At 34.9% G+C, this 25,931-nt stretch overlaps 1 protein-coding gene across 4 annotated transcripts in view; it reads left to right on the top strand.

Moving 5' to 3' along the window:
• ABCA5 (ATP binding cassette subfamily A member 5) overlaps positions 1-22,608 on the top strand; it is an 83,934-nt gene extending 61,326 nt beyond the window's left edge. For 2 of the 4 annotated variants that reach the window (XM_049859424.1, XM_049859423.1), the window contains 17 exons: positions 2,549-2,662; positions 6,553-6,723; positions 7,956-8,069; positions 8,725-8,859; positions 9,587-9,661; positions 10,150-10,241; positions 13,597-13,723; positions 14,036-14,150; positions 14,253-14,344; positions 15,367-15,542; positions 15,970-16,045; positions 16,166-16,260; positions 17,154-17,273; positions 18,352-18,501; positions 19,469-19,548; positions 20,564-20,619; positions 22,169-22,608. In XM_049859424.1, coding sequence (XP_049715381.1) covers positions 2,549-2,662; positions 6,553-6,723; positions 7,956-8,069; positions 8,725-8,859; positions 9,587-9,661; positions 10,150-10,241; positions 13,597-13,723; positions 14,036-14,150; positions 14,253-14,344; positions 15,367-15,542; positions 15,970-16,045; positions 16,166-16,260; positions 17,154-17,273; positions 18,352-18,501; positions 19,469-19,548; positions 20,564-20,619; positions 22,169-22,276 — 1,896 coding nt within the window. In that variant the 3' untranslated portion in view covers positions 22,277-22,608. The other 2 variants (XR_007513987.1, XM_049859425.1) reach the window with 2 other exon arrangements.
• The last annotated feature ends 3,323 nt before the right edge of the window (positions 22,609-25,931 follow it).

Raw genomic sequence — 25,931 nt, 5'->3', positions numbered from 1 at the left:
AATTCCATTTATAGTAGCATATAGAAGAATAAAATGTAGGAATAAAGACTTGTACACTGAAAACTATAAAACATTACTGAAGGAAATTAAAGAAGACCTAGATAAATGGAAGGACATTCCATGTTCATGGATTGGAAGATTTAATATTGTTAAGATGTCAGTACTACTCAGTCTGTAGATTCATTGAATGTATAGATTCATTGCAAAATCCCAACAGCCTTCAAAAATGAAATCCCAAACCTCAGGTTTACCTGGAGCTGCAGGGGGTCTGAATAGCCAAAACAATCTTAAAAAAGAACAAAGTCAGAGAGTTCACATTTCCAGACTTAAAAACATACTGTAAATCTACATAATCAAAAACAGTGCAGTACTGATACAATGACATATGTTGTTGTTGCTTTTAGTTGCTGTCTAGTTGACTCTGACTCATGGCAACCCCATGTGTGCAGAGTGAAACTGTACCCCATAGGATTTTCAAGGCTGTGACCTTCAGGAAGCAGATCACTAGATCTGTTCCTTCAAGATGCCTCTGGGTGGCACTTACCTTTTGGCTAGTAGTTAAGCGCTTAATCATTTATGCCACTCAGAGACCTCGATAGACATACAGACCAACTGAATAGAATTGAGAGTTCAGAAATAAACCCTTACATCTGTGGTCAGTTGATTTTCGACAAGGGTACTGAGTCCATTCTGTGGGAGAAAGAGTAGTCTCTTTAATAAATGGTGCTAAGACAACTGAACGTCCACATGTAAAAAGTACGAAACCAGCACTCCTGCTTCATACCATATAGAAAAATGAAAATGGATCAAGGGTCCAAATATAAGAACTAAAGCTATAAAACTCTTAGAAGAAGACACATTTTAGAAAGATCACTGGCACCAGGGTGGAGAGGGGTTAGCCTGAGGGGAAGATAGAAAGTTAAGATCCGATCAGATTCTTTTAATAAATGATTCAGATCCACTTGAGCTAATGCAGCAACATCAGCAGTAATGATAGAGGGACACGGATGTTTAACAAAATTGTCCCAACTTGGTCACTTGTATTTGTGAGGTGAGGAAAAGGCAGGAGTCTTGAATTTCTTAGTTCAGAATATTGAGGTTTATAATAAATCATTCACCGGTTTTGAGAATACAGGTGGAAGAGAGATTTTTTTTTTCCTTTCTTTTGGTGGAATGGATACTGATTTGTGCTTCGAGCATGCTGAGTTTTTATCCTTGTGGTATTTGTCTGATGGACATTAATAGGCATTTAGATGTAAAAGTCTGGAGAGATTTTTGGACAAGAAGTAACTTGTGAATCACCAGCACGCCAGTGATATTGAAATCCCTGAGGTTGTTGATCATCCTTGTGGGTTTTTTTTTTTTTTTTTTTACTTTGAGGTATTTCAGATCTGCAGAAAATGATCAGCCATGTATCTACCACCCAAATGTTTCAAATGTTAATCTCTCATCATACTTGTTTTTATTTAGTAAAACTTTAAAGATACTAGTGAAACCCGCAGTCTACCCTACCCCAACCTCAAATCCTTTTCTCCTCTGTAGAAGTAACCATAATTCAAAATTTATACTTCCCGTATGTTTTTATGATATTACTAGTGTATATGTATCCATGGAGTGGTGCGGTGGTTAAGAGCTCAGCTGCTAGCCCAAAGGTCGGCAGTTTGAATCCACCAGCCACTCCCAGGAAACCCTGGGGGGCAGTTCTGCTCTGTCCTATAGGGTCACTATGAATCGGAATCGACTTGATGGCAACGGGTTTTGGTTTTAACAAATAGCATGATGTATGTCAGTGTTTAACGGAAAATGTAAGTTGCAAGATCCTTTATCATAGTTAAGAATACACATACCCAAAAAAAAAAAAAAAGTTGCCATTAAGTCGATTCCAACTCATAGCAACCCTATAGGACAGAGTACAACTGCCCCCTAGGGTTTCCAAGAAGTGGCTGGTGGACTTGAACTCCCAGCCTTTTAGTTAGAAGCCGAGCTCTTAACCACTGTACCACCAGGTCTCTACTTTTTAAAACCAGTGGGACAGAAATGGGACTTTTTAAAGCTAATTATCCATAGAGTCCTACTAAAGTTCCACATTTTTTCCTTCCTTCATCAGATTCTGTGTGATTGGATCCTGTAGTGGATTTGCTCAGAATCATATAGGTATGTAGAAAGTGGCAGAGTTGTTTTTATGTAGCCCAAACCAACCAAAACCAAACCTGTTGCTGATGAGTCGATTCCGACTCATATTCCGACTCATAGCAACCCTATAGGACGGAGTAGAACTGCCCCATATGGTTTCCAAGGAGCACCTGGTGGATTTGAACCGCTGACCTTTTGGTTAGCAGCCATGGCTCTTAACCACTGTGCTACCAGGGTTTCCTTATGTAGCCCACTGCCTACTGAAAGCTCTGTCTCCCATTCCCATTCTTTCAAATAGACTATGCCTAGGATAGATATCCTAATGTGTTCCTTCAGAGGTTTTGATAATTTCTAAGTAGTAAGGAGATATAAAATGATTCTCAGCACCATTTCTTATTCTGTGATTGTCTTTCAGGAAGTTACGGACATAGTTTTTAAAATTGAGTTGTATTTTCAAGCAGCTTTGCTTGGGATCATTGTCACTGCAATGCCACCTTATTTTGCCATGGAAAACGCAGAGAATCATAAGGTAATGATTTTGTTGAAAAGAATTACAAGTACAGTTTGCTAATAAGAAATGCCATACTAAAAAACGACTATTTTGCATGAGTGTAAGACTAATATATAATTGTTATTTCAGGAATAAGCTAATGGAATGTAAAATTTATTGTAATTTATTTTTGTATAGTAGTAGTAATAACTAACATCTCTTACTTGAATATTTACTATGTGCTTTAAAAATTACATTCTTTAATCCTTACAACATTGCAAAGTAAATTTTATGTTACCCACTTTTGAGGGTGGGAGTGTTCAGATAACTTACCCAGCTTGACTAACCTTATTTAAGTGGTAGATCTGGGAACTGACTCCAATCTTTATATTCTTAATTGATATACTAAACTATCCCATTTAGCCTTTAATAGATGTACTGAATGTAAAAGTCACTACTTTTTTGTTCAATAATAAAAAAAAAAAAAGGTGGAAAATGATTGTCAGCACCAGGACTTAGCATTGAAAAATTGCTATGTAGACAGTTTTTTGGCATTTCACCTTCTTTTCTGCACTATTCTCTTTCAGTGTTTTCTTGGCAGACGATGATACTGTACAGTCTTCTGGCTGTTCAGTGCCTTCCAGTGTTCTGCCCTTCTGATAGTGTATCTATTGCAATTCTCTAATCAAAAGTTTCTCTCCATGACTGATCTAAGTTCAGTGGAAGAAAATTTGTTTAATTTATACAGTACAATAAGTAATGGGCTTAATGAATAATGGGTTTAAGCCTCATAGCAGACAATTTACATCTTTAATAAGTTTGTTTAGTATAAAAGTAATATATGAGCTTCACAAGGTAATTTTTCAAAAGAAGATTTTATTTTTGTTATACATATGCATACTCATTTTAGTAATCCAGAAAATACAGAAAAGTATAAAGAATAAAATAACAATTATCTGTAAACCCAGCACTCAAAAATAAAACTTAGTAGACAACTGCACTTTTTCATTTAACTTAAAAGTTTTTCAATTAAACTTTATTTTGAGATTATTGTAAATGCCCATTCAGTTATACAAAATAACACAGATTTTGTGTACCCTTTTACCCAGTTTCTCCGAATGATAATATCTCACAAAAGTATAGTACAGTATCCCCTGCCAGCATATCGACATTGTTATAGTCAGGATAGAGAACAGCTCCGTCATCGCAAAGATCTCTGCTGTTATCGTTTTCTGGCCACACACTTCCTGCTCCTAATGTTCTCCATTGAGATAATTTCGATATATCCAGAATGTATAAATGGAGTCATAGTATGTTTTCTTTTGGAATTGACTTTTTTTCACTCAGCATAATTATTTGGAGATTCAACCAAGTTGTATATATCAATAGTCCATTCCTTTTTTTTTTTTTTTCCTTAATTGTGGTAAAAATATTTACAACAAACCATTTGTCAATTCAACATTTTTTACATGTGTAATTCAGTAACATTAATTACATTCATTATGTTGTGCACCATCACCGCTATCCTTTTCCAAATTACTCCACCACCATTAATAGAAATTCAGTGCCCCCAGGCAGTGACTGCCCCTTTCCCCTTCCCTGCCTACCCCCCCAACCACTAGTAAACTTTGGTCTCTATACCTTTGCCTATTCTAGGTATTTCGTATAAGTGGGATTATACAATATTTGTCCTTTTGTGACTGACTTATATCACTCAGCAAAATGTTTTCAAGATTCATCCCTTCATGTGCAAGTTACTGTTTGCATTACTGCTTTCAGTTTTTTTGGGTATATGTCTATGATTGGGATTGCTGGGTCATATGATCTATATTTGACTTTTTGAGATGTGCCAAACTTTTTTGTAGTATCTGTACCATTTTGCATTCCCACCAGCAGTGAATGAGGGTTCCAATTTCTCCCATCCTGGCCAACACCTGTTATTTTCCCTTTTTTTCATTATAGCCATTCTAGTGGGAGTGAAGTAATATCTCATTGTGGTTTTGATTTGCATCTCCCTATGACTAATGACTATCCGGTCACCATGAGTTGGAATCAACTTGAAGGCAATGGCTTTTGTTTTTGTTTTTTACAGGTTAATGACTAATGAGGAGTCCTGGTGGCGCAGTTGTTAAAGCATTTGGCTGGCTGCTAATGGAAAGTTTGGCAGCTCGAACCCACCAGCTCCTCTTCAGAAGAAAGATGTGGCAGTCTGCTTTTGTAAAGATTTATAGCCTTGAAACTCTTTGGGACAGTTCTACTCTGTCCTACTGGGGTGCCGTGAGTTGGAATCAACTCGACAGCAATGGGTTTGGTTCGGTTTTAATGATGTTGAACGTCTTTTCATGTGCTTGTTGGCCATTCGTGGATCCTCTTTGGTGAAATGTCTAAGTCCTTTACCCATTTTTTGATTGGGTTGTTTGTCTTCTTGTTAACTTTTAGGAGTTCTTTATATATTCTGGATATTAAACTCTTATCAGTCCATTCCTTTTTATTGCTGAGTAGTTCCATGGTATGGATGTGTCACAGTTTGTGTAACCATTCATCCGTTGAAGGACATATGGGTTATTTCCAGTCTTTGTCTATTTTGAGTAAAGTTGCTGTGAACATTCATGTACAGGTTTTTGTGTGAACATAAATTTTCATTTTTCTAGGATAAATGCCCAGGAGTACAAATGCTGAATTGTATGGTGGTTGCATGTTTAGTAAGAAACTGCTGAACTGCTTTCCAGAGTGACTATGCCATTTTTTGCTTTCCTACCATCAATGGATAAGAGACAAAAGCATAGATTATCCAAAACAGTTGTATCTGAGTTGGTTTATGTTTTTATACTTATAATGAAATTTACAAATACCTGATGTTCTTAGAATACACTGACCACAAAAATTTTCCAGTTTTTCTTATTTTTCCTCTTCCTTTCAACTAATCTATATTCTGTGCTCCCCTTTAACCTTACCGTATGGTATGGCCAGCTCTTTCTTAAAATGTTATTGGGAATAGATTTTTTACAGATGAAAGGTTTACCTGTCTTTGAAAATCAACTGAATAAGATTGTTAGGTATTTGGATTTGTAAAAAAAATTTCAAATTTCCAATTAAATACTGAGAGCATATTTAGGAAAACAACGATCATTTAGGAGCCCTGGTGGCGTGGTGGTTAAGAGCTCGGCTGCTAACCAAAAGATTGGCAGAGCTTGGCTGCTAACCAAAAGATTGGCAGTTCAAATTCACTAGCCACTCCTTGGAAACCCTATGGGGCAGTTCTACTCTGTCCTGTAGGGTCATTATGAGCCAAAACTGACTTGATGTCACCTAAAAACAACAAGATCATTTAAGTTTACTGTCAGTGTACCTGAAAATGCTTTTCACTTGTGGTGGTAATAAGAGCTTACATTGTACTATGCAGGAGTATATACTATGCTTTCAAATGCATCATGTATACAAAGTTTTACCCTTAAGCTGAAAGCCGTAAGTAAATCTGGTGGGTACTTGGCAGTTTGTGTTTTTATGAAAAGTTCATTTTGAAAAGTTCATTTTAAAAATTTAGAATCCTTTTCCTGTTTAAAACATAGCTTTTTGTTTACACCAACAAATTTTCAAAAGCAATAGTGTTTTGATTACTCTGGTAACGGATCACCGTTTGCACAGCTATAACCCCCATGACACTTTTTGCTTTCTTTTAGTTTAATGTTTCTTAGCAGCACTGCTTTATTCTGATTCTTAAAAGATTTCATTGAAGTTGTTATATCAGAAATAATGAGCCAAATTAAAGGCTAAATGGAAATTATATTTAACTGTGATGAGGAATTTTATTACCTGTAAACTCAATGTGACTTTTTTTGTTTAGTTGTTATAAAATCAACTCTGAAATAATTTTCTAGAGTTTTATTTGTTTGTAAAATGTTTAACATACTTTTCCCCCTTTTTTTTAGATCAAAGCTTATACTCAGCTTAAGCTTTCAGGTCTTTTTCCATCGGCATATTGGATTGGACAAGCTATCATTGATATCCCCTTATTTTTTAGTGTTCTTGTTTTGATGCTAGGAAGCTTATTTGCATTTCATTATGGAATATATTTTTATGCTGTAAAGTTCCTTTCTGTGGTAAGTTAATGTCAGTGTACTCATGTTATTAGTAAATAAAATGTTTCTTAAAAACTATGTTTATAAACATGGCAATTGGCTGATTCTGTAATTTGGATATTAATTTTTAAAGAAAATAGAAGTAGCATCTAGTTAATTATTGTATATGATAACCTATAATCCATACAATTTATATTACTATAAGTGATTTTAAAAAATAATAACATGACTGTTAAATTATTTCCAGGCACAAGAGCAGACAAGAAAGACGTTTTAAAGAAGGACTATTTAAGTGCTCCTGGTGATACGCAATTAGGTGATCTACATGAAAAAATCAATTTCAAGGAATTGTTTTTTAATGGTAGTAAGTTATTTATTCATTTATTTATTTTTGTGCTCCTTGGAAAAAATAACTTCGTCTTTCATGTAGATCACCTAATGAATGACGACCTCAATTTCAAGGAATTATTTTTTAACGGTAGTAAGTTATTTATTTATTATTTTGTGCTCCTTGGAAAAAATAACTTTCTCTTTCATGTAGATCACCTAATTGAGTATCACCAAAAAAAAAAAAAAATTTTTTTTTTTTGGTATCACCAGGAGCACTTAAATAGTCCTTCCTTAAAACATCTTTTCTTGTCTGCTCTTGTGCCTGGAAATAATTTTAACAGTCATGCGCACACCACACATAACTGACTGATAATAGATCCTTTCATATGCATGATTTTTATTAGGAAAAGAGGAAAACAGAGCTAGGTGAGGTTGGGTTATTGAAAGTAAACTTAACAATTTTGCCAGAGATCATAATCACCTTTTATATTAATTTCTGCCTTATCAATTGCTAAGTGTTTTTCTTAAAACTTTATAAAATGTATTATGTTAAGTGTTGTATGTTAAAGTGGTAGCTTATAGTTGATTAAGAGAGATAAAATTGTTTTCAATAATAATAAACCTCCTTTCTATAATAATATAAGAGATAGCATTTTACTTGGTATAAAAGAAGAACTACAAATAGTGTTCAATTTAAATCACTTATTCAGGATTGTATTAACAGTAAGTTAGAAGCATGGTTTTTGTTAATTTAAGAGACATGGGAATAAGCCCTCAAGTAACCACAGTTTCTGTTCTGGGAATGATTTGTTGAGCAGTAAATTTGAAGAATAAATATTCCTTAATATTTTAATGTGACTGTGGTATTTTATATGTATTCTCTTCATATTTTTATATGCAGCATATACATTTTTGTTTTACAGATTTTTTGCCTTGTTGCCTATGTTCCATCAGTTATTCTGTTTACCTATGTTGCTTCTTTCACCTTTAAAAAAGTATTAAATACCAAAGAATTTTGGTCATTTATCTACTCTGTGGTGAGTCACATATTATGTCAACTTTTCATAGCAGTTTAGTCAAAAGGCATTAATTCTTTAATGATTCAACTCAAAGTGTTATGTGTTTTATAAATGCAGAATTTAGATCGATAGGTGGCAGCATTTTATGTTTGTCTTCTTTATCATCAATTCTACGAAAGGATGATATTGAAAGCATTTAACAGCTAGCATGGATGGCAAGGAGGCTGTTGTTGTGTGCTCTTGAGTCGATTCTAACTCATAGTGCCCTTATATGACAGAGAATTGCCCTATATGATTTTCTAAGCTGTAATCTTTGCAGAACTCCATGGGGAAGTTCTACTCTTTCCCTGTAAGGTTCCTATGATTTGGTTTTGACTCGATGGTACACAGCTGTCTTTAGGGGAACAGATTGCTAGGTCTTTTCTCCCATGGACCTGCTGGTGGATTCAAACTACCAACCTTTTGGTTTGCAGCCACACACTTAACCATTGTGTCACTGGGGCTCCTATCTAAAGGCAACTGCTACCAGCATATTGATACTTCCTGGCTGAGTATCACTTTTGGTTCCATGTTTTATTAGAGGGTTGACAAAATAATTAAATGCTGGGGCACAAATTTGCAAGTAAGTCTGATGAAATTTTCTAAACGCTTTTTCATCTTTCTTTCTCTTTAGACAGCCTTGGCTTGCATTGCAATCACTGAAATAACTTACTTTATGGGCTACACGGTTACAGCTATTTTTCATTATACTTTCTGCATAGTCATTCCAATCTACCCACTTCTCGGTTGCCTGATTTGTTTCATAAAGGTAGGTCTGTTAGGTATTTTAATATTTTAAAAGCATAAATAAATACTGCCTAATCATTGAGATTCTTCCTGTTCTTGTACTGAAAACAGTAAAAATCATCAGATTAGGTGCTACTACTTGATTGAGGAGTGATTGCAGCAGTTTAAAATTGCTTAGATCTTTTCAAGCATGTCTTTAAACTGTAAATTCTCAACAGAGAAGGGCTATGTCTGTCATATGTTCTTTGATGCCAAAATTATATACATAATTAGAGTTATGAGCTGCTTCTGTCAGTATTTATTTTGGTGGAATTTTTCAAGGATTGAGTAATGCAGTGTACTGCAAAGGGATGAGAGAAAGTATGAGAGATTGTTTCCAAGAAAAAATAAAAGCAGATTTGTTTTGTTCAGCTTGGATAATTGAGTAAGTTTTCCATGTAATTAGAAAAACAGTAAGTGATGAATTCTTGAATTAGGAGGATTGCTGATTAATTCTACACACTAACCTTTCTGCCCTTTTTCTTTTTGCTTCAGTTTAATATGTTTAGTTTATACCTACCCTGATAGAGATATTTTTGGGCGGGAAGATATTAATCTAAGTACAAAACAGAGCTATTCATCTTGATAGCTAATATTTTTTTTATAGAGAACACATTTGCTGAACAAAATGTGTTTTTTTTTTTTTCCGTTTTAATCTAGTTCTTTCTACATATTGCAACATAATAAATTTTCAAAAATTTTTGTCTTAGATTTCTTGGAAGAGTAAACAAAAAAATGAGGACACCTATGATCCATGGGATAGGCTTATGGTAGCTGTTATATCGGTAAGAAGTAAAAAGATTTTTTTGTGTGTTAGAATGTTACCTTAGGAATAATTTGGTTGTATGGTTTTAACTACCTTTTTAGTTTTTATTCTGTTGCATAAAAACTAAAGTGCATGAAAAGTTAAGTGTGCTCATTAATGCTAGCTAACCTGTATTTCGGTGGTCATACCTTTCATTTACTGAGTATGTTCACCTTAAGATACTTGACTATTTCACACGTTATTAATTCCTTTTAGTTACAATTCTGGCTTCTTAGAAGCAAAACCAATGCTTTTTATTTTTTATTGTATTTTATGGAGCTGACAACAAGTGCACTTGCAGAGGTAGAAAAATATGTGAACGATTATTTTACTAAAAATAGTTTGTATTAAAAAATTATGATGAATTTTTTTTGGTGACGGCAAGGAACCAGATGTGTGTGGTCTTGGTTCTACTGGCATAGGGAAAAAATCAATTCAGTCATGAGCTGTTTCGTGTTCTTGTTTTAGCCTTACTTGCAGTGCGTACTGTGGATTTTCCTCTTACAATACTATGAGAAAAAGTATGGAGGCAGATCAATAAGAAAGGATCCCTTTTTCAGGTCAGTTTAATTATTTTTTTTTAAGTTTCACTGTTTTTTAGTATATTTACAGAATTGTACAACTATCACTATAATCTAATTTAGAACATTTCTGTCAACCCCAAAAGAAACCTTGTATCCGTTAGCAGTCAGCTCCCCACCTCCCCTCCCTTGCTCCCCAGCCCTAGGGACCATTGATCTACTTTCTGTCTCTATTGTCTCTTCTGGACATGTCATATAAATGATGTCATGCAATATGTAGTCTGTTTGGGTCTAGCTTCTTTGACCTAGCATAACGTTTTAAAGGTTCATCCATGTTGTCGCATGGAACAGTATTTCCTTCGCTATTGCCAAGCCATAGTCTGTTGTATGGATAAACCACATTTTGTTTATCCATTCATCAGTTAATGGACATTTGGCTTGTTTCTACTTTTTGGCCGTTAATAACACTGCTGTGAACATTTGTGTACATGTATTCACGTGGACATATGTTTTTACTTCTCTTGAGTGAACCCCTAGGATTGGAATTGTGTCGATGGTAATGCTGTGTTCAACCTTTTAAGGAAATACCAGACTAGTTTCCAATGTGACTGCACCATTTTACATTCACACTTGCCAATGCTTGTCATTGTCTTTTTATTTTAGTCATTCTAGTGGTATGATGTAGGTTCTAATTGCGGTTTTGTTTTGAATTTCCCTAATGACTAATGATGTTGAGCATTTTTCCACATGCTTATTAGCCATTCATATATCTTCTTTGAGAAATGTCTATTCAAACCATTTGCCCATTTTTAAAAAATTGGGTTATTTGTCTTTATATTACTGAGTTCTAATAGTTCTTTACATATTCGGAATACAAGTCCCTTACTAGATATATGATTTGCAGATACTTTCTCTTGGTCTGTGCAGTTTCTTTTCAACATTACAGCAATTTACATTTAATTAAGAGCTATTTAGTAATATACAGCTATTGGTGCTAAATTGGTTCTGAATTTCTTTTTTGTATTTCTCACATATTTGCTTATTTGTGTATTTGTTGAATAGTAACATACTGTCGACAACTGGATGAGAGGCATTGGTTATTCAGTGGTAGAATTCTCGTCTTCCATATAGGAGACCTGTGTTCAATTGCAGACCGGTGTACCTCAGGCACAGCTACCATCTATGTGTCAGTGGTGTGTTTTGTGTTGTTGTGATGCTGAACAGGCTAAGATGGACTAGAAAGAAAGACCTGAAGATCTACTTTTTGAAAATCAGCCAGTGAAAACCCTATGGGTCACAGCGGTCTGATCTGCAACCCATCATGAGGATGATGCAGGGCTGGGCAGTGTTTAATTTCATTGTGCATGGGGTTGCCATGAGTTGGGGGCTGACTCGACAGCAGCTAACAACAGCAACAAATAGAAAACTGAAAAGTAAGGAACTATGTGAAGTCCCTGGAGGTATAAACAATGAGTGTACTTTGAGTCCACCCAGGGTTTCCTTGGAAGAAAGTCCTGGTGATCTGGTACTGAAAAATCAGCCACTGAAAATACTGTGGAGCATAGTTCTTCTGTGGCACATATGGGGTCACCATGGGCTGGAGTCAACTCAGTGGCAGTTGGTATTGAAATGTATTCAAGGTTATTTATTAACCACTGGATACTCCCTGCTTCCACTGAGGACTTTAGCATCAGGCTCTCCTTCTTCCTCTTCATCTTATTCTGCTGTTATCTTCAAGTAGACTTCAGCATTCACATAGCCTTTCTACTACCTAACCTCTCAGTTTCTGATTTTCTGCAAACTAGTGACTTCTGCCTCTACCCCTCTTCTACCATTTATTTGTACCAGAGCCGTGACATCACTGCTCTTCACTTCATCTGTAAAAGCTTAAATCTTAGTGTCCAGTTCTAGAAGTGATTTTTTAAAATCTTTCCAGCTCTCTCATTTCATTAGTCCTATTGGAATTTTTTTTTTTCCTAATTTCATTATGGTTTCAGATCCTTGAGTTTTCCGTTATCTCAATTATATTGGCTATTCACTGTTTTTACTTTCTTCTCTATCCAGCCTTGTCCACATGATTCATACTTTAACCCTCTTTCAGCATTCTCAACTTCTGTATCTCTTTAACTAGTCTACTAAAAACAAAAATTATGGGTGAACTTAACCATATGCTGGAGAAAAATCACATGAAAGTAGAGAGAGATATACTACATACGTGTAAACTTAACGTAAACAGTGTTTGGTAACCCTACTATACTTTATTAGCGCCTTCCTGACTCTTTCAGTAGTTTTCCCACACCTTCTTTGTATTCTTCAGATTCCCAAATTCACCCTCCCTCACCTCATTCCCTCCTTTTCAGTAGATGATCTTGTCACCTGTCTCAGAAGACAAAAGCACCTGATGACGAATTACAAATTTCTCCACATCTTGCATCATTTTTGCCTTTTCTCACTCCCAGAGTAAGAATTGCCCCTCCAGTTATCCAAGGCTTTATTCATCCCCACTACTTGAGGATGTTGCTTGATCAGTTTTTTTTTTTCTTTTTTTCTTTCTGTATCCTCCTCTTCTGGATCTCAGTAGGATTTTTTTCAGGGGTGAGGGGGACATCTTCCTCCCATATGAAAACAAAATGGTAAATGTCCGAACCCGTAAGTCTACTTTGAACATGAATCCCTCTCTTACCCTCATCCCACATCTCTTCTTCCTTTCATAGCCTTTTTCTGTCTGCATTTCTTGACCTCCCACTCACTCCTTAACTCCCTGAAACCTGGTTTTTGCCATTACCTGTTCATCGATGTTGTTTTTAGTAGGATATCTAATGACTTCCTTTTTGCCATGTCAGCTTATTGAACTAACCTGCAGCCTTTAATGTGGTTGACTTCTTCCTCCATACACTTTTCTCTTATTCCTTTTTTTTCCATAGTGTCACCTTCTGTTTGGTTCCCTACCTCTCTGTTACTTCAGAATCTTCTGTGCAAGCATCGCTTTCTCTGCCTACCCTTAAAAAAGTATTCCTATGAGCTCTGACTTCGGTTATACCTTTGCTCTTCCTGGATGATTCCATTTATACCCAGGCTGTGAATTTTTTGAGGCTAAAGTCCAGGTTTTTTCATCCATCCTTCTATCTCTCTACGACATAGTGCTTGATGAATATTATTCATAAGTAGTATTGTTGAATACATGTATGAATTTAGATAATAAATTAATTCATTTATTAAACAAGTATTTATCGATAAAAAGGCATCAATTAATTAAAAATATCGCTTGTAACTCTACCTTTCAGGGTAACCACAAATCTGATGTTCGTATATTTTTTTTAGTGTTTTCTCTATGTCGTACCTGAACTTCTCAGTATTTTAATTATTTGAAAATCTACTGTGTTTGTATCTTTAGGACCTTTTCAACAAAGTCCAAAAGTAGGAAGTTTCCAGAACCACCAAACAATGATGATGAAGATGAAGATGTCAAAGCTGAAAGATTAAAGGTCAAAGAGCTGATGAGTTGCCAGTGTTGTGAAGAGGTAATTTAGCCTTTCTGGCTGTGTCATATTAAATGTAGAATGATTAGTTCCTGATCTATAGGCATTAATCTGAAAAAAACTTTTTTTCTCTGCTTGTGAATTAATCCATAAAACAAATCCTTTCTTTGAAAAAATATTTTTGTCCACTTAGTTTTGAATAGCGATAATTTCAATCATAGGTATTTATTTGTACAATACCTCTTATTAGCAAATGTAATTCTTATGATATGGACATGAGGTATGTACTGCCTGTCATTTCCTGATAAGTATATGATTTATAACTCTCTTTTTAAATCCTGTTTCCCTTACTAGAAACCAGCGATTATGGTCAGCAATTTACATAAAGAATATGATGACAAGAAAGATTTTCTTACAAGAAAAGTAAAGAAAGTGGCAACTAAATATGTTTCTTTCTGTGTGAAAAAAGGCTGGTATTTAATTAATTTTTTGTAAATAATTTTCCTGGAAAAGTAATTCCCACTTTTAATTTGATTTGTGTAGGATGATTTTTTTCTTTTAATTCTTTTAGGTGAGATACTCGGACTGTTGGGCCCAAATGGTGCAGGCAAAACCACAATTATTAATATTCTGGTTGGTGATATTGAACCAACATCAGGCCAGGTATGATATACAAGAATGTGAGATATATTGAATATGATTTACTTTTTTATTAAAATAAATTTCCTAATGATTAGTTAGGATTTTGATGCTCAATTTTTATATCTGTTTCAAGTATTAAGATTTTAATATAACTTGTTCAAATTATGATCTTATTTGCAAAAATAATGCGCACAGTCAAATATTTATACTTACATGTAGACATGTACATCCGGTATTTTTGCTTTTATAATTATTATTATTACATGTATGGGTGATATAGGAACCCTGGTGGTGCAATAGTTAAGCACTTGACTGCTAACCGAGAAATTGGCTGTTTGAACCTGCTGGCCACTCAGTGGGAGTGAAATGTGGCAGTCTGCTTCTGTAAAGATTTACAGCCTTGGAAATCCTGTGAGGCAGTTCTGCTCCATCCTGTAGGGTTGCTATGAGTCAGAATCAACTCGACTGCAACAGGTTTGGTTTCATTTTTGGATAAGTGATTTGTCAACCAATTTAGTAAAAGACAATTGTATTAACTTCGGGAGATATGAGAGTTAGTCTTGATCCTTCCATTGACTAGTCTTATTATAAGCATGCCACTCATCAGCTTGTAGAAACTACTCTGCTCTCACCTTCTGCTTCTCTTTTCCTTGCTGCTTGACACCATCCATATCTAGAGAGTGCCAGGCATACTCCTCTGGATTTTTGCCCGAGCTGTTTCAGGCTTTACCTGACCCCCTAGAAACAAAATGACTGAATTCATTTACCTCCTTGGCTTAAGTATCACCTTCCAATGAGGCCCCCAATCCTTCTCTTTAAAATGGTGGCTTTCATTTGCCATTCAAGCCTGTTTTCCTAATCACCCTTTTTGGCCATGTCACTGAATTCTTATTTAACTATACTTGTTCCATTAAAAAAGAGTAAAAATCTGATCTGATAATACCCTGGCTCTAAGAAGGGAGTTGAATTAATCTACTCATTGCTTCCTTCACAAAAGTAAATTAAGTAAAAATACTGATTAAAATAGCTTTGTATTTCTGTAGATATTTCTAGGTGGTCTTTCTTCAGACCCGGCTGAGGATGATGACTCCACTAAGTGTATGGGATACTGTCCTCAGATGAACCCACTATGGCCAGATATTACATTGCAGGAACACTTTCAGATTTATGGAGCTGTGAAAGGAATGAGTGAAAGTGACATGAAAGAAGTCATAAAGAGGTAAAACAATTATCTTTAGAACCTTTTTGTTACTTGAGAGAAAGGTTTACATTTGGCATTTAAATACCTAACAGGTATTTCCATGGATCATAATTTTCATAGAATATGATCATTGCATTTTTCATATATTCTTTACAAAATTATGATAGCTATGAAAATAAAAAAAATAAAAGGCAATTTTTCTATTTTTAATTACAGAATGAATGTCTTTGTAGATGCCACAGAAGTTATTTTCATTTAACATGAAGCATATATTGTTAAGATACTAATTTGTTGAAAATGATGTAAATTGGAGTTTACCTAATTATAGTAAGCTTCAACTGAGTAACTGTTGTAGAAAAAGCAATGTCGATGATCACAAGCTCTTTATATGGATATTTATTTGTACATATCACGGTATACTCATTTTGTATTATCCGTTTTGCAGAATTACAAATGCACTTGATTTAAAAGAACATCTTCAGAAAACTATAAAGAAACTTCCTACAGGAATCAAACGAAAGGTGTGTTCATTAAACAATGAACATATATATGTTTTTTGATAGTTTATTGGCTGATAGTATCTTGATAGAATCCTGTATAGTGAAGCCTTAATTGTGTGTCCCTGTTTTCTTTCCATCTAGCTGTGTTTTGCTCTAAGTATGCTGGGAAATCCTCGGATTACTCTGCTAGATGAACCATCTACAGGTATGGACCCTAAAGCCAAACAGCACATGTGGTGAGTATGGCACTAAAGCACCTTGAGATGCGTTGCATTATGTCAGACTGTAGACTACAAGAATGGTTTCATTGGTTGTATATACACATTGCAGTAAAAGTCTACACAAATGATAAAATTGTGGAGATTCCCTTAAACTTTTAAAACTTTATCATATTTTATATGAAATGTTAATAATATTTTATATATTCTAGAATGAAACTGAGTATGTGGATCATTATTTAAATAAAGAGTGCTGTTGCCTGAATAGTTTTTAAAAAGGCTTTTTCCTAGTTGTTTGTAATAAATTATCTTTCTTATGATGATATTTTCTTAAATTTATGTTGAAACTGTCTCTGGTAATTCAAAGTGCTAATTAGTTGACCAACTCATTGGGCCTCAGTGTAAGTCTTGGTTTTGTTGAATGCTAAGAATGCCTTCAGTCCTGTCATTATATAGCTATTTTTTTAATAACCTGAAAAGGCATCAGTTCTTATAACATACTGATTGGCATATTTTTAACCCATAAACAAACAAAAAAAAAAAACCTGTTGCCGCCAGGATGGTTCCGACAGAGTATAACTGCCCCATAGGGTTTCCAAGGAGCGGCTGATATATTTGAACTGCTGACCTTTTGGTTAGCAGCCGAGCTCTTAACCACTGCGCCACTGGTGCCCCTTATAACCCATAGAGACATTTAAAGTCATGGAATTTCTTGCCATTTGGTAAGCTTTCAAAAATAAGGGAAAGCAAATTAGTATATAAAGATCATAGTTGGACAGGATAAAATAGTCACAGCAATTAATACTTGATAAATTTTAATTAACCAAATTAACTAGTTGGATTTTATAAAACCCAAACATTATTAACATACAGGTTTTTTTCTCTCTTCTTTTTATTGCACTTTTCTATAGGCGAGCAATTCGAACTGCATTTAAAAACAAAAAGCGGGCTGCTATTCTGACCACTCACTATATGGAGGAGGCAGAGGCTGTCTGTGACCGAGTGGCTATTATGGTATCTGGGCAGTTAAGGTAGATGTCTAAACAGCATGCCATCATTTCAAAAACTTAATAGTAGTAATACATACTGATTTAAATTTCAAAAAAATGTTTTCTCGTTTGAGTTTTAGAATCAATCCTTAGCTTTTCTATAGAATTACTTGGAAATATGTTAGTAGTTTCCAAAATATGGCTGGCTACTTTGTATTTGGAATTGGCTTAATTACTGAACAATTTGGAATGTTATTTTCAGGCATGATCTTTGTTATTTTTAAATATCAATGTTAGACATGGTATTGAATTATTCAAAATATGTAATAAATATACATGAGTTCATATTCATATGAGTAAACAATTGAATAAATAAATGGGGGAGAAGAGGCAGATCTCCCTTACAAAAGGATTCCAAATAGTATACATAGCTACTGCCACTTCACGATGGGAAGCTTAATCTCTTAGCCCCAAGTAGGGACTGGACTTAGCGAGTTACTTAATCTAAAGAATAAAAAAAAAAAAAAGAGAATAGAGTACAGAAAATAGTAACTTTGCCAGAGAGAAACCTGCCACGTGGATATCATGTATCTCCTGATAAGATGTGATCAGAAGGACTCTTCAGCCCTGTGGTATTCTCTCTGAAAACCCTTAACCCCTGTCTAATTATGAGAACATCGTATTAACCCAAAGTGAGTGACATTCTACAAAACACCTGAACAGTACTCCACAAAACTGACAAAGTCGTGAAAAACAAGAGTGATTCACAGAGGAAGACTAAGGAAACAGAACTGCTAAGTGCAACGTGGTGTCCTGAATAGATCTTAGAACAGAAAAAGGACATCGGTAGAAAAACATGAAATCCACATAAAGTCTGGATTAGTTATTTTTTTAATGTACCAGTGTTGGTTTCTTAATTTTGATAAATGTACCACCGTACTGTAAGATTAGGGAAACTGAAACTGGGGGAGAGATATTTGGGGACTCTGTTATCTTTGCAACCTTTCTGTAAACCTAAAGTCATTCTAGAATTAAAAAATAAGAAATGGAGAGATTTAAGTGAGAAGTCATTCTTTGAAACTGTCATTTTGTATCTGAGCTGTCTTAAAAATCACTACAGATGTATTGGAACAGTACAACATCTAAAGAGTAAATTTGGAAAAGGCTACTTTTTGGAAATTAAGTTGAAGGACTGGATAGAAGACCTAGAAGTAGACCGCCTTCAAAGAGAAATTCAGTATATTTTCCCTAATGCAAGCCGTCAGGAAAGGTAAAGATTTGAAAAAAATTCAAATATATTTCTTTGTAGAACAATAATCATAAAACTTGGTTATTGTAGTAAGGGTTAGGGGAAAAAAACCTTTTCACTCATAGGTTCTCTCTCTCTCTCACACACACACACCCACATATATGTTGTTGTTAGGTGCCATTGAGTCGGTTCTGACTCATAGCAACCCTGTGTACAAGAGAATGAAACACCGCCTGGTCCTGCACCTTCCTCAGTCGTTGTTATGCTTGAGCACATTGTTGCAACCACTGTGTTAATCCATCTCATTGACGGTCTTCGTCTTTTCTGCCGACGGTCTTCGTCTTTTCTGCTGACTGTCTACTTCACCAAGCGTGATGTCCTTCTCCAGGGACTAGTCCTTCCCAGTAACATGCGCAAAGTATGTGAGACGAAGTCTCACCGTCCTCATTTCTGAGGGTCATTCTGGCTGTACATCTTCCAAGATAGATTTGTTTATTCTTCTGGCAGTCCATGGTATATTCAGTATTCTTTATCAACACCATAATTCAAAGACATCAAGTCTTTTTTAGCCTTCCTTATTCATTGTCCAGCTTTCCTATATGTATATATTAGAGCCTATGAGTGAAAAGAATGTGTTTACATATATATATATATATATATATATTTTCAGGTATTTCTCTCTTACATGAAAATACCTGCATATTATCACAAATACTGGGCTAACATAGCCTGATGACAGAGTTTTTAATCTAATTTAATGTTAGATCTTTTAATATTCAGTAGTATTTAAACTTTTTAAGGTTCTCATTTAATAGTAATGATGGAGTTATTTTATTGTACATGAAAAATATTTTATAATTTCAACAATGTTTATCCAAATAAATATCAAAATACATTATTAAGTTTAATTTTGACCTTTGGTGTTAGGACACAGTAGTAGTTATTTTTGAGTTTTCAAATTTTCCTACATTTTATCTTTTGTTCTCAGCTTTTCTTCTATTTTGGCTTACAAAATTCCTAAGGAAGATGTCCAGTCCCTTTCACAATCTTTTTCTAAGCTGGAGGAAGGTAAGTAGTATTTGAAAAAAAGTATAAGGTAGCTCTCAAATTATGAAAGAATTTAATTTCAAAAATTTAGAACTTGGGTCTCAAATTTTTTAGAAACTATGATAAATGAGAAGATAGACTTTCATTCATTTAGTCTAACATATAAAACCCAGTGCTGTCGAGCCGATTCCGACTCATAGCGACGCTATAGGACAGAGTAGAACTGCCCCATAGAGTTTCCAAGGAGCGTCTGGCAGATTCGAACTGCTGACCCTTTGGTTAGCAGCCGTAGCACTTAACCACTATGCCACCAGGCTTTCCAAGTCTAAGATATAGGTAAATACTAATACTGTGAGGGTTTTATAGATCAATTACATTGTTACATAAACCTTTTACAGTCTCTAGTGGACCTTGCCACAATTTATCACATTTCATCTCTGAGAAAGTTCAGCTTAAGGATCTCTCACCAATTCAGTCCAGCCATGGGAGCACTGAATTTCTTGAAGTAGCCACAGAAGTAGCAGAGGTATCAGGAGAGGAGAATTCATAGTGCAGGAGAGTTTTCAAGAAACTTAATGAATCATGGCATTTTTTTTCAATAAGTTGTGGATAGGATAAAGATATGCTAAAGACAAAGATAGACACTTCTATGGAAATGTGACCAATAACTGGAATCTAGTTCAGGAAGTCAGGAACAGGATATATTGGAGTTGGGGAATGGGAGATACGGAGCAGGGATCGAAAGAAAGGAATAACAAGGAAGAAGATAAGGGAGGGAAAAGAGGAGATGCTTGGAAAAGGTGAAATGAAACACGTAACATTACACATAGTGCTTAGGGCTCTAGGGAAATTTGTGGGAGTGGGAAAGAGAAAGGAAGCATGGTAGAGGAAAAGAACCTCTGGACGGCTTCAAATTTAGAGGAGTTGATTACAAAGATGTTTTTTTAAACAAAAACTGTTAACTGCCTTAATAGTTATTATCATTTTATTCTTTAAAAATACAGATAAGTAAAATATTGTTTTCATACTTTAATAGCTAAACATACTTTTGCCATTGAAGAATACAGCTTTTCTCAAGCAACATTGGAACAGGTACTGTAAAGTTGAATTGTGTGTGTGCATGTGTCTAGTAATCGTTGCTGTTGTTATAAAAATATATATAACGCAACATTTGCCAGTTCAGTATTTTTCAGGTGTACAATTTAGTGACATTAATTACATTAATCATGTTTTGCAACTGTCACTCATAATTGTTGCTAAATTTCCCATCACCATAAACAGAAGCTCACTGCTTCCCAAACAATGACTTCCCCTGACTCCTTCCCCTACCTAATAAACTTTGGTGTCTATACATTGTTATTTCATGTAACTGACACAGTGTAATATTTATCCTTTTGTGGCTGACATATTTGACCCAGCATGTTTTCAAGATTCATCCATATTACCAGGACTTCATTTCTGTTCATGGCTGAGTAGTATTCCATTGTATGTGTGGATGACATTTTGTTTATTCATTGATCTATTGATGGACATTTGGATTGTTTCTACCTTTTGGCTGTTGGGAACAGTGCTGCAGTGAACACTGGCACACGTTTGTCTGTGTCGCTTCATTCTATCCAAGTCTCTTGGACATGTACGTAGGAGTGGAGTTGGTAGATCCTATGGAATTTCTATGCTTTCACTTTTCGAGGAACCGCCAAATTGTTTTCCACAGCTGCTATGATATTTTGCATTCTCACCAGGAATGGATGAGGGTTCCAGTTTCTCCACATTCTCATCAGTATTTGTTGTTGTTGTTGTTGTTTTTACCCTAGTCATCCTAGTGGGAGTGAAAAGGTGTCTCCTTGTAAATTGGTTTGCATCTCCCTATGCCTAATGGCCTTGAGCATCTTTCTTTTTATGTGGTTGTTGGCCATTTGTGTATCTTCTTTAGTGGAAATGTCTGTTCAAGTCCTTCGCCTGTTTTTTGATTGGGTTCATTGTCTTTTTTTTTGTTAAGTTGTAGTTCTTTATATATTCTGAATATTAAACCGTTATCTGATACATGGTTCCCCCAAATTTTCTTCCATTCTGTAGGTTGTCTGTTTACTTTGTTGTTAATGTAAAATTAAATTTTTAAGAATTACTGTATAAATGAAAGTGTGTAATATCCATTTGTTTAGGTTTGTATTGGAGAGCAAGGGGGATTGTGAACCACAGACAAATTGTTACAGAATGTTCCTAAACATTTTATATATAACAACTGTAGGTTTTCTGTTTCTTTTGAATTTGCTCAGTTTTTTTCAATTTGGTAAAGAAAGTGGATGATGGTGATGGCATTTCATATTAACCTACATAAAATTACATTGTTTAAATATTTCTAAATCATTTTTTTATTTTAAGACAGTGCTACTTACATTTTTTTTTACTTACATATATATTAATCATAAAACTATTAATCTTCTAAAATAAATTTCACCTTTGCATGGGATTAATAGAGATGACCATTTGTTGGAACAGTGTTAATATCAATAAATCTCTCTAGATGATTGAGTGGTTTACAAAATTAGGTATAGCCTTATACAGTTTCTGAGTTACCTAAAAGTTTTCTTGAGATAACTGCAATGTAGCATGCTATACTTATTTCTTTTCTTTCATTTAGGTTTTTGTAGAACTTGCTAAGGCACAAGAGGAAGAAGATAATAGTTGTGGAACTTTCAACAGCACACTTTGGTGGGAAAGAAGACAGGAAGACAGAGTAGTGTTTTGAACTTGTGTTGCTCCAAGCTGCTTATTGAACTTGTTTCTTCTTCGCTTGATTTTGACTTTGGTTTTACAGATTTATTATTTGAATAGTGACTGGAGAACCATGAAAGCATGTGGGATAAAGAAAATGCTCATTTCACTCAGCTTACTAAGCTCCTTAATTGAAATGCTGTGGTTGTGGGTTTTGCTTTCTTCAAATAAAATTTATATATAATTCATTGAACCTGCATGTTTATATCTTAAGTATGTTGAATTTGTATGTCAGGTAGGGTATTTACTTTTTCACCCTTCAAAAACAGTGCTTTTGAATTTATGATTTAAAGGAATAATGATAGGATAATTTATTTTGAAATTATCTTTATTTTTTTAAATTTAATACTATCTTGTCACATAAATATGTAATTTCACAACCTGAATAAAACACTAATGCATAGATAATACATAGAAAGCAGACATAATATAAGAGTTTCTTCTCCTTTTTAATTTCCAAAAGAAATTGAATGAAAACTGGCATCCTTAAAGCGAAAACATGAACCTGAGACAATCTCAGTGCAGATAGAGGTTTACAGGCAGGGATATCCACTAGGGGGCACTCATCAATGATAATAAAGAAAAAAGACCTTATTCTGATAGGTGATTTTAGACAAAGGTACCTTAGGTATTTGAAGTTTCATTCCTTTTGCTTACAATAAAATTCAGAGGTGTTTTGACTAATATAATTAAATGAAGACTATATCTAGTATCTTAGTATTTAAGGATTAGCTTCTTTGACTTTTTGTGGCTAGAATGGCATACATCTAAAGGGGTGGAAGGAAGAATTAAGCCATACCTACTCTCCCATCCCTGGTGGAAGATAAAATTTTTTTTGGCACATTTTATTTTATTTGAAGGGCATATTTTATTTTATTCTTTGAATTTTATTTTTGTCCAATAATTATTTTTATTGGTAAATTTTATTATTTGAATATCCCTTTCCTCAATAGTTTATTAAGTGCATTATATGACTGCATAGATTTATTTAGGAGCTCACCTCAGATTTGCTTTGGAACGTGGTAGGATATTAAAAAACACTCTTTTGGAGATTAAGAATTAAAAGTAAAATATACGTAATTCCTTTTAATAAGAAATCAGAATTTTACCCTGTGACCCAGTTGAAGTAAGATTATGGTTAATTATAATTAATGTAATTTTAGAAATACTTCCTTGTAGAATCCATGTATGGACTATAGGTATAAAAAATATAGTATAGTACGAATAATACTAGTATACATTATATTCCAACCAGATGAATCAAAGTATGAACTTGCAAAAACAAATAAATTGAGAGTGTGACTGTTGAATTACAAAGACTTAAAGAGTAACGGTGGAAAGATTTGGTACTGAGTTACTTTAAATAGCCAAACCCTTTAATGAAGTTACCATTTAATGTAGATAAAACTTAATGAACTTTTTGCTGTATAAAGAATAAGGAAGACATCTATGATTTTAGGCTCTAGCAGCTGATTGAAAATAGCATTATTTTCTTAGTACAAGATGCATGACTAGTATTTTCTCCCATTGCTTTGGCAATTGCTGTACACATTCCCAAAGACAGCTACTTGAGCAGCTATCTCAGAGGTCTTCTAACTAAATGAGACAATTTATAAGTTCCTGCATGATTTTATAAACTGCGGTGACACTATTTCTCCTTGTAAGATTTAGGTGGCACTATTTTTTAATCTTTTTTTTAATCATTGCTGTTTACTTGCCCCATGATAGCAAGCTAATTTCAAATTCTTCACCCGAGATTGTCTTTTATATCTTTAGCTAAGGACTACTGTATGGTGCATCAATTCAAGACACAGTTGAAAGAAAATCTTTACCTTCATATATAAGTTGTTATTGTTGTTAGGTTCCATCAAGTTAATTCTGACTGATAGTGACCCGATGTCGACAGCACTGGATTTTACTGGAGTGACCCTATGTACAACAGAACAAAACACTGCCTGGTCCTGCACCATCCTCACAACCATTGCTATGTTTGAGCCCGTTGTTGCAGCCACTTTGTCATTCCATCTTGTTAAAGGTCCTCTCTTTTGCTGACTCTCTACTTTACCAAACATGATGTCCTTGTCCAGGGACTGGTCCCTCTTGATAACTTGTCCAAAATATGTGATACAAAGTCTTACCATCCTCGTTCCTAATGAGCATTCTGGTTGTACTTCTTCCAAGACAGATTGGTTTGTTCTTCTGGCAGTCCATGATATAATCAGTATTCTTCGCCAGCACCATAATTCAAAGGCGCCAATTCTTTGGTCTTTCTTCATTGTCCAGCTTTCCTATGCATATGAGGTGATTGAAAATACTGTGGCTTGTGTCAGACGCACCTTAGTCCTCAAAGTGATATCTTTGCTTTTTAATGCTTTAAAGAGGTCTTTTGCAGTAGATTTGCCCAATGCAATACATTGTTTGATTTCTTGACTGCTACTTCCATGGGTATTGATTGTGATTACAAGTGAAGTGAAATCCTTGACAACTTCAGTCTTTTCTCCATGTATCATAATTTTGTTTATTGGTCTAGTTGTGAGGATTTATGTTTTCTTTATGTTGTGGTGTAATCTATACTGAAGGCTGTATGTAGTCTTTGGTCTTCATCAGTGTATCAAGTCCTCTTCACTTTAAGCAAGCAATGTTGTGTCATCTGCACATTGCAGATTGTTAATGAGTCTTCCTGCAATCCTGATGTTGTATTCTTCTTATAATTCAGCTTCTTGGATTATTTGCTCAGCATACAGATCGATTAAGTGTAGTGAAAGGATACAGCCCCGATGCAAAACTTTCCTGATTTTAAACCACACAGTATCTCCTTATTCTTTTCAAAGGACTAACTGTTGGTTTATGTAGTTTCCACATGAGCACAATAAAGTGTTCTGGAATTCCCATTCTTAGCAATGTTGTTTGTAATTTATGATCCATGCAGTTGAATGCTTTTGCATAGTCAATAAAATAGAGGTAAACATCTTTCTGGTATTCTCTGCTTTCAGCCAAGATCCATCTGATGTCAGCAGTGATATCCCTCGTTCCACATCATCTGAATCCCTCTTGAATTCCTGGCAGTTCCCTGTCCATGTACTATGCAACTGCTTTTGAATGATCTGCAGCAAAATTTTACTTGCTTGTGATGTTAATGATATTTTTCGCTTATTTCTACACTCTGTTGGATCACCTTTCTTGAAATGTGCACCAATATGGATCTCTTCCAGTTGTCTGACCAGGTAGCTGTCTTCCAGATATCTTGGCATAGACGAGTGGGCGCTTCCAGCATTGCATCTGTTTGTTGAAATATCTCAATTGGTATTTTGTCAGTTCCTGGAGCTTTGTTTTTCACTAGTGCCTTCAGTGTAACTTGGACTTCTTCCTTTAGTACCATTGGTTCTTGATCACATGGTACCTCCTAAAATAGGTGAACGTTGACGAATTCTTTTTGGTACAGTGACTCTTCTGTTCCTTCCATCTCCTTTTGGTGCTTTCTGCTTCACTCAATATTTTGCCCGTAGAATCCTTCAATATTGCAACTTGAGGTTTGAGTTTTTTCCTCAGTTCTTTCAGCCTGAGAAATGTACATTGTATTTCTAAGCAAGTCATTGCTAAGTGGTGCCGTTCATTTAAAGAGCTATCTT

This window comes from Elephas maximus, chromosome 19 (genome assembly GCF_024166365.1).
Source record: "Elephas maximus indicus isolate mEleMax1 chromosome 19, mEleMax1 primary haplotype, whole genome shotgun sequence".
Classification (NCBI taxonomy): Eukaryota; Metazoa; Chordata; class Mammalia; order Proboscidea; family Elephantidae; genus Elephas; species Elephas maximus.
Note: the sequence above shows the minus strand (reverse complement) of the source record. Positions and strands in the feature narration are given on the sequence as shown.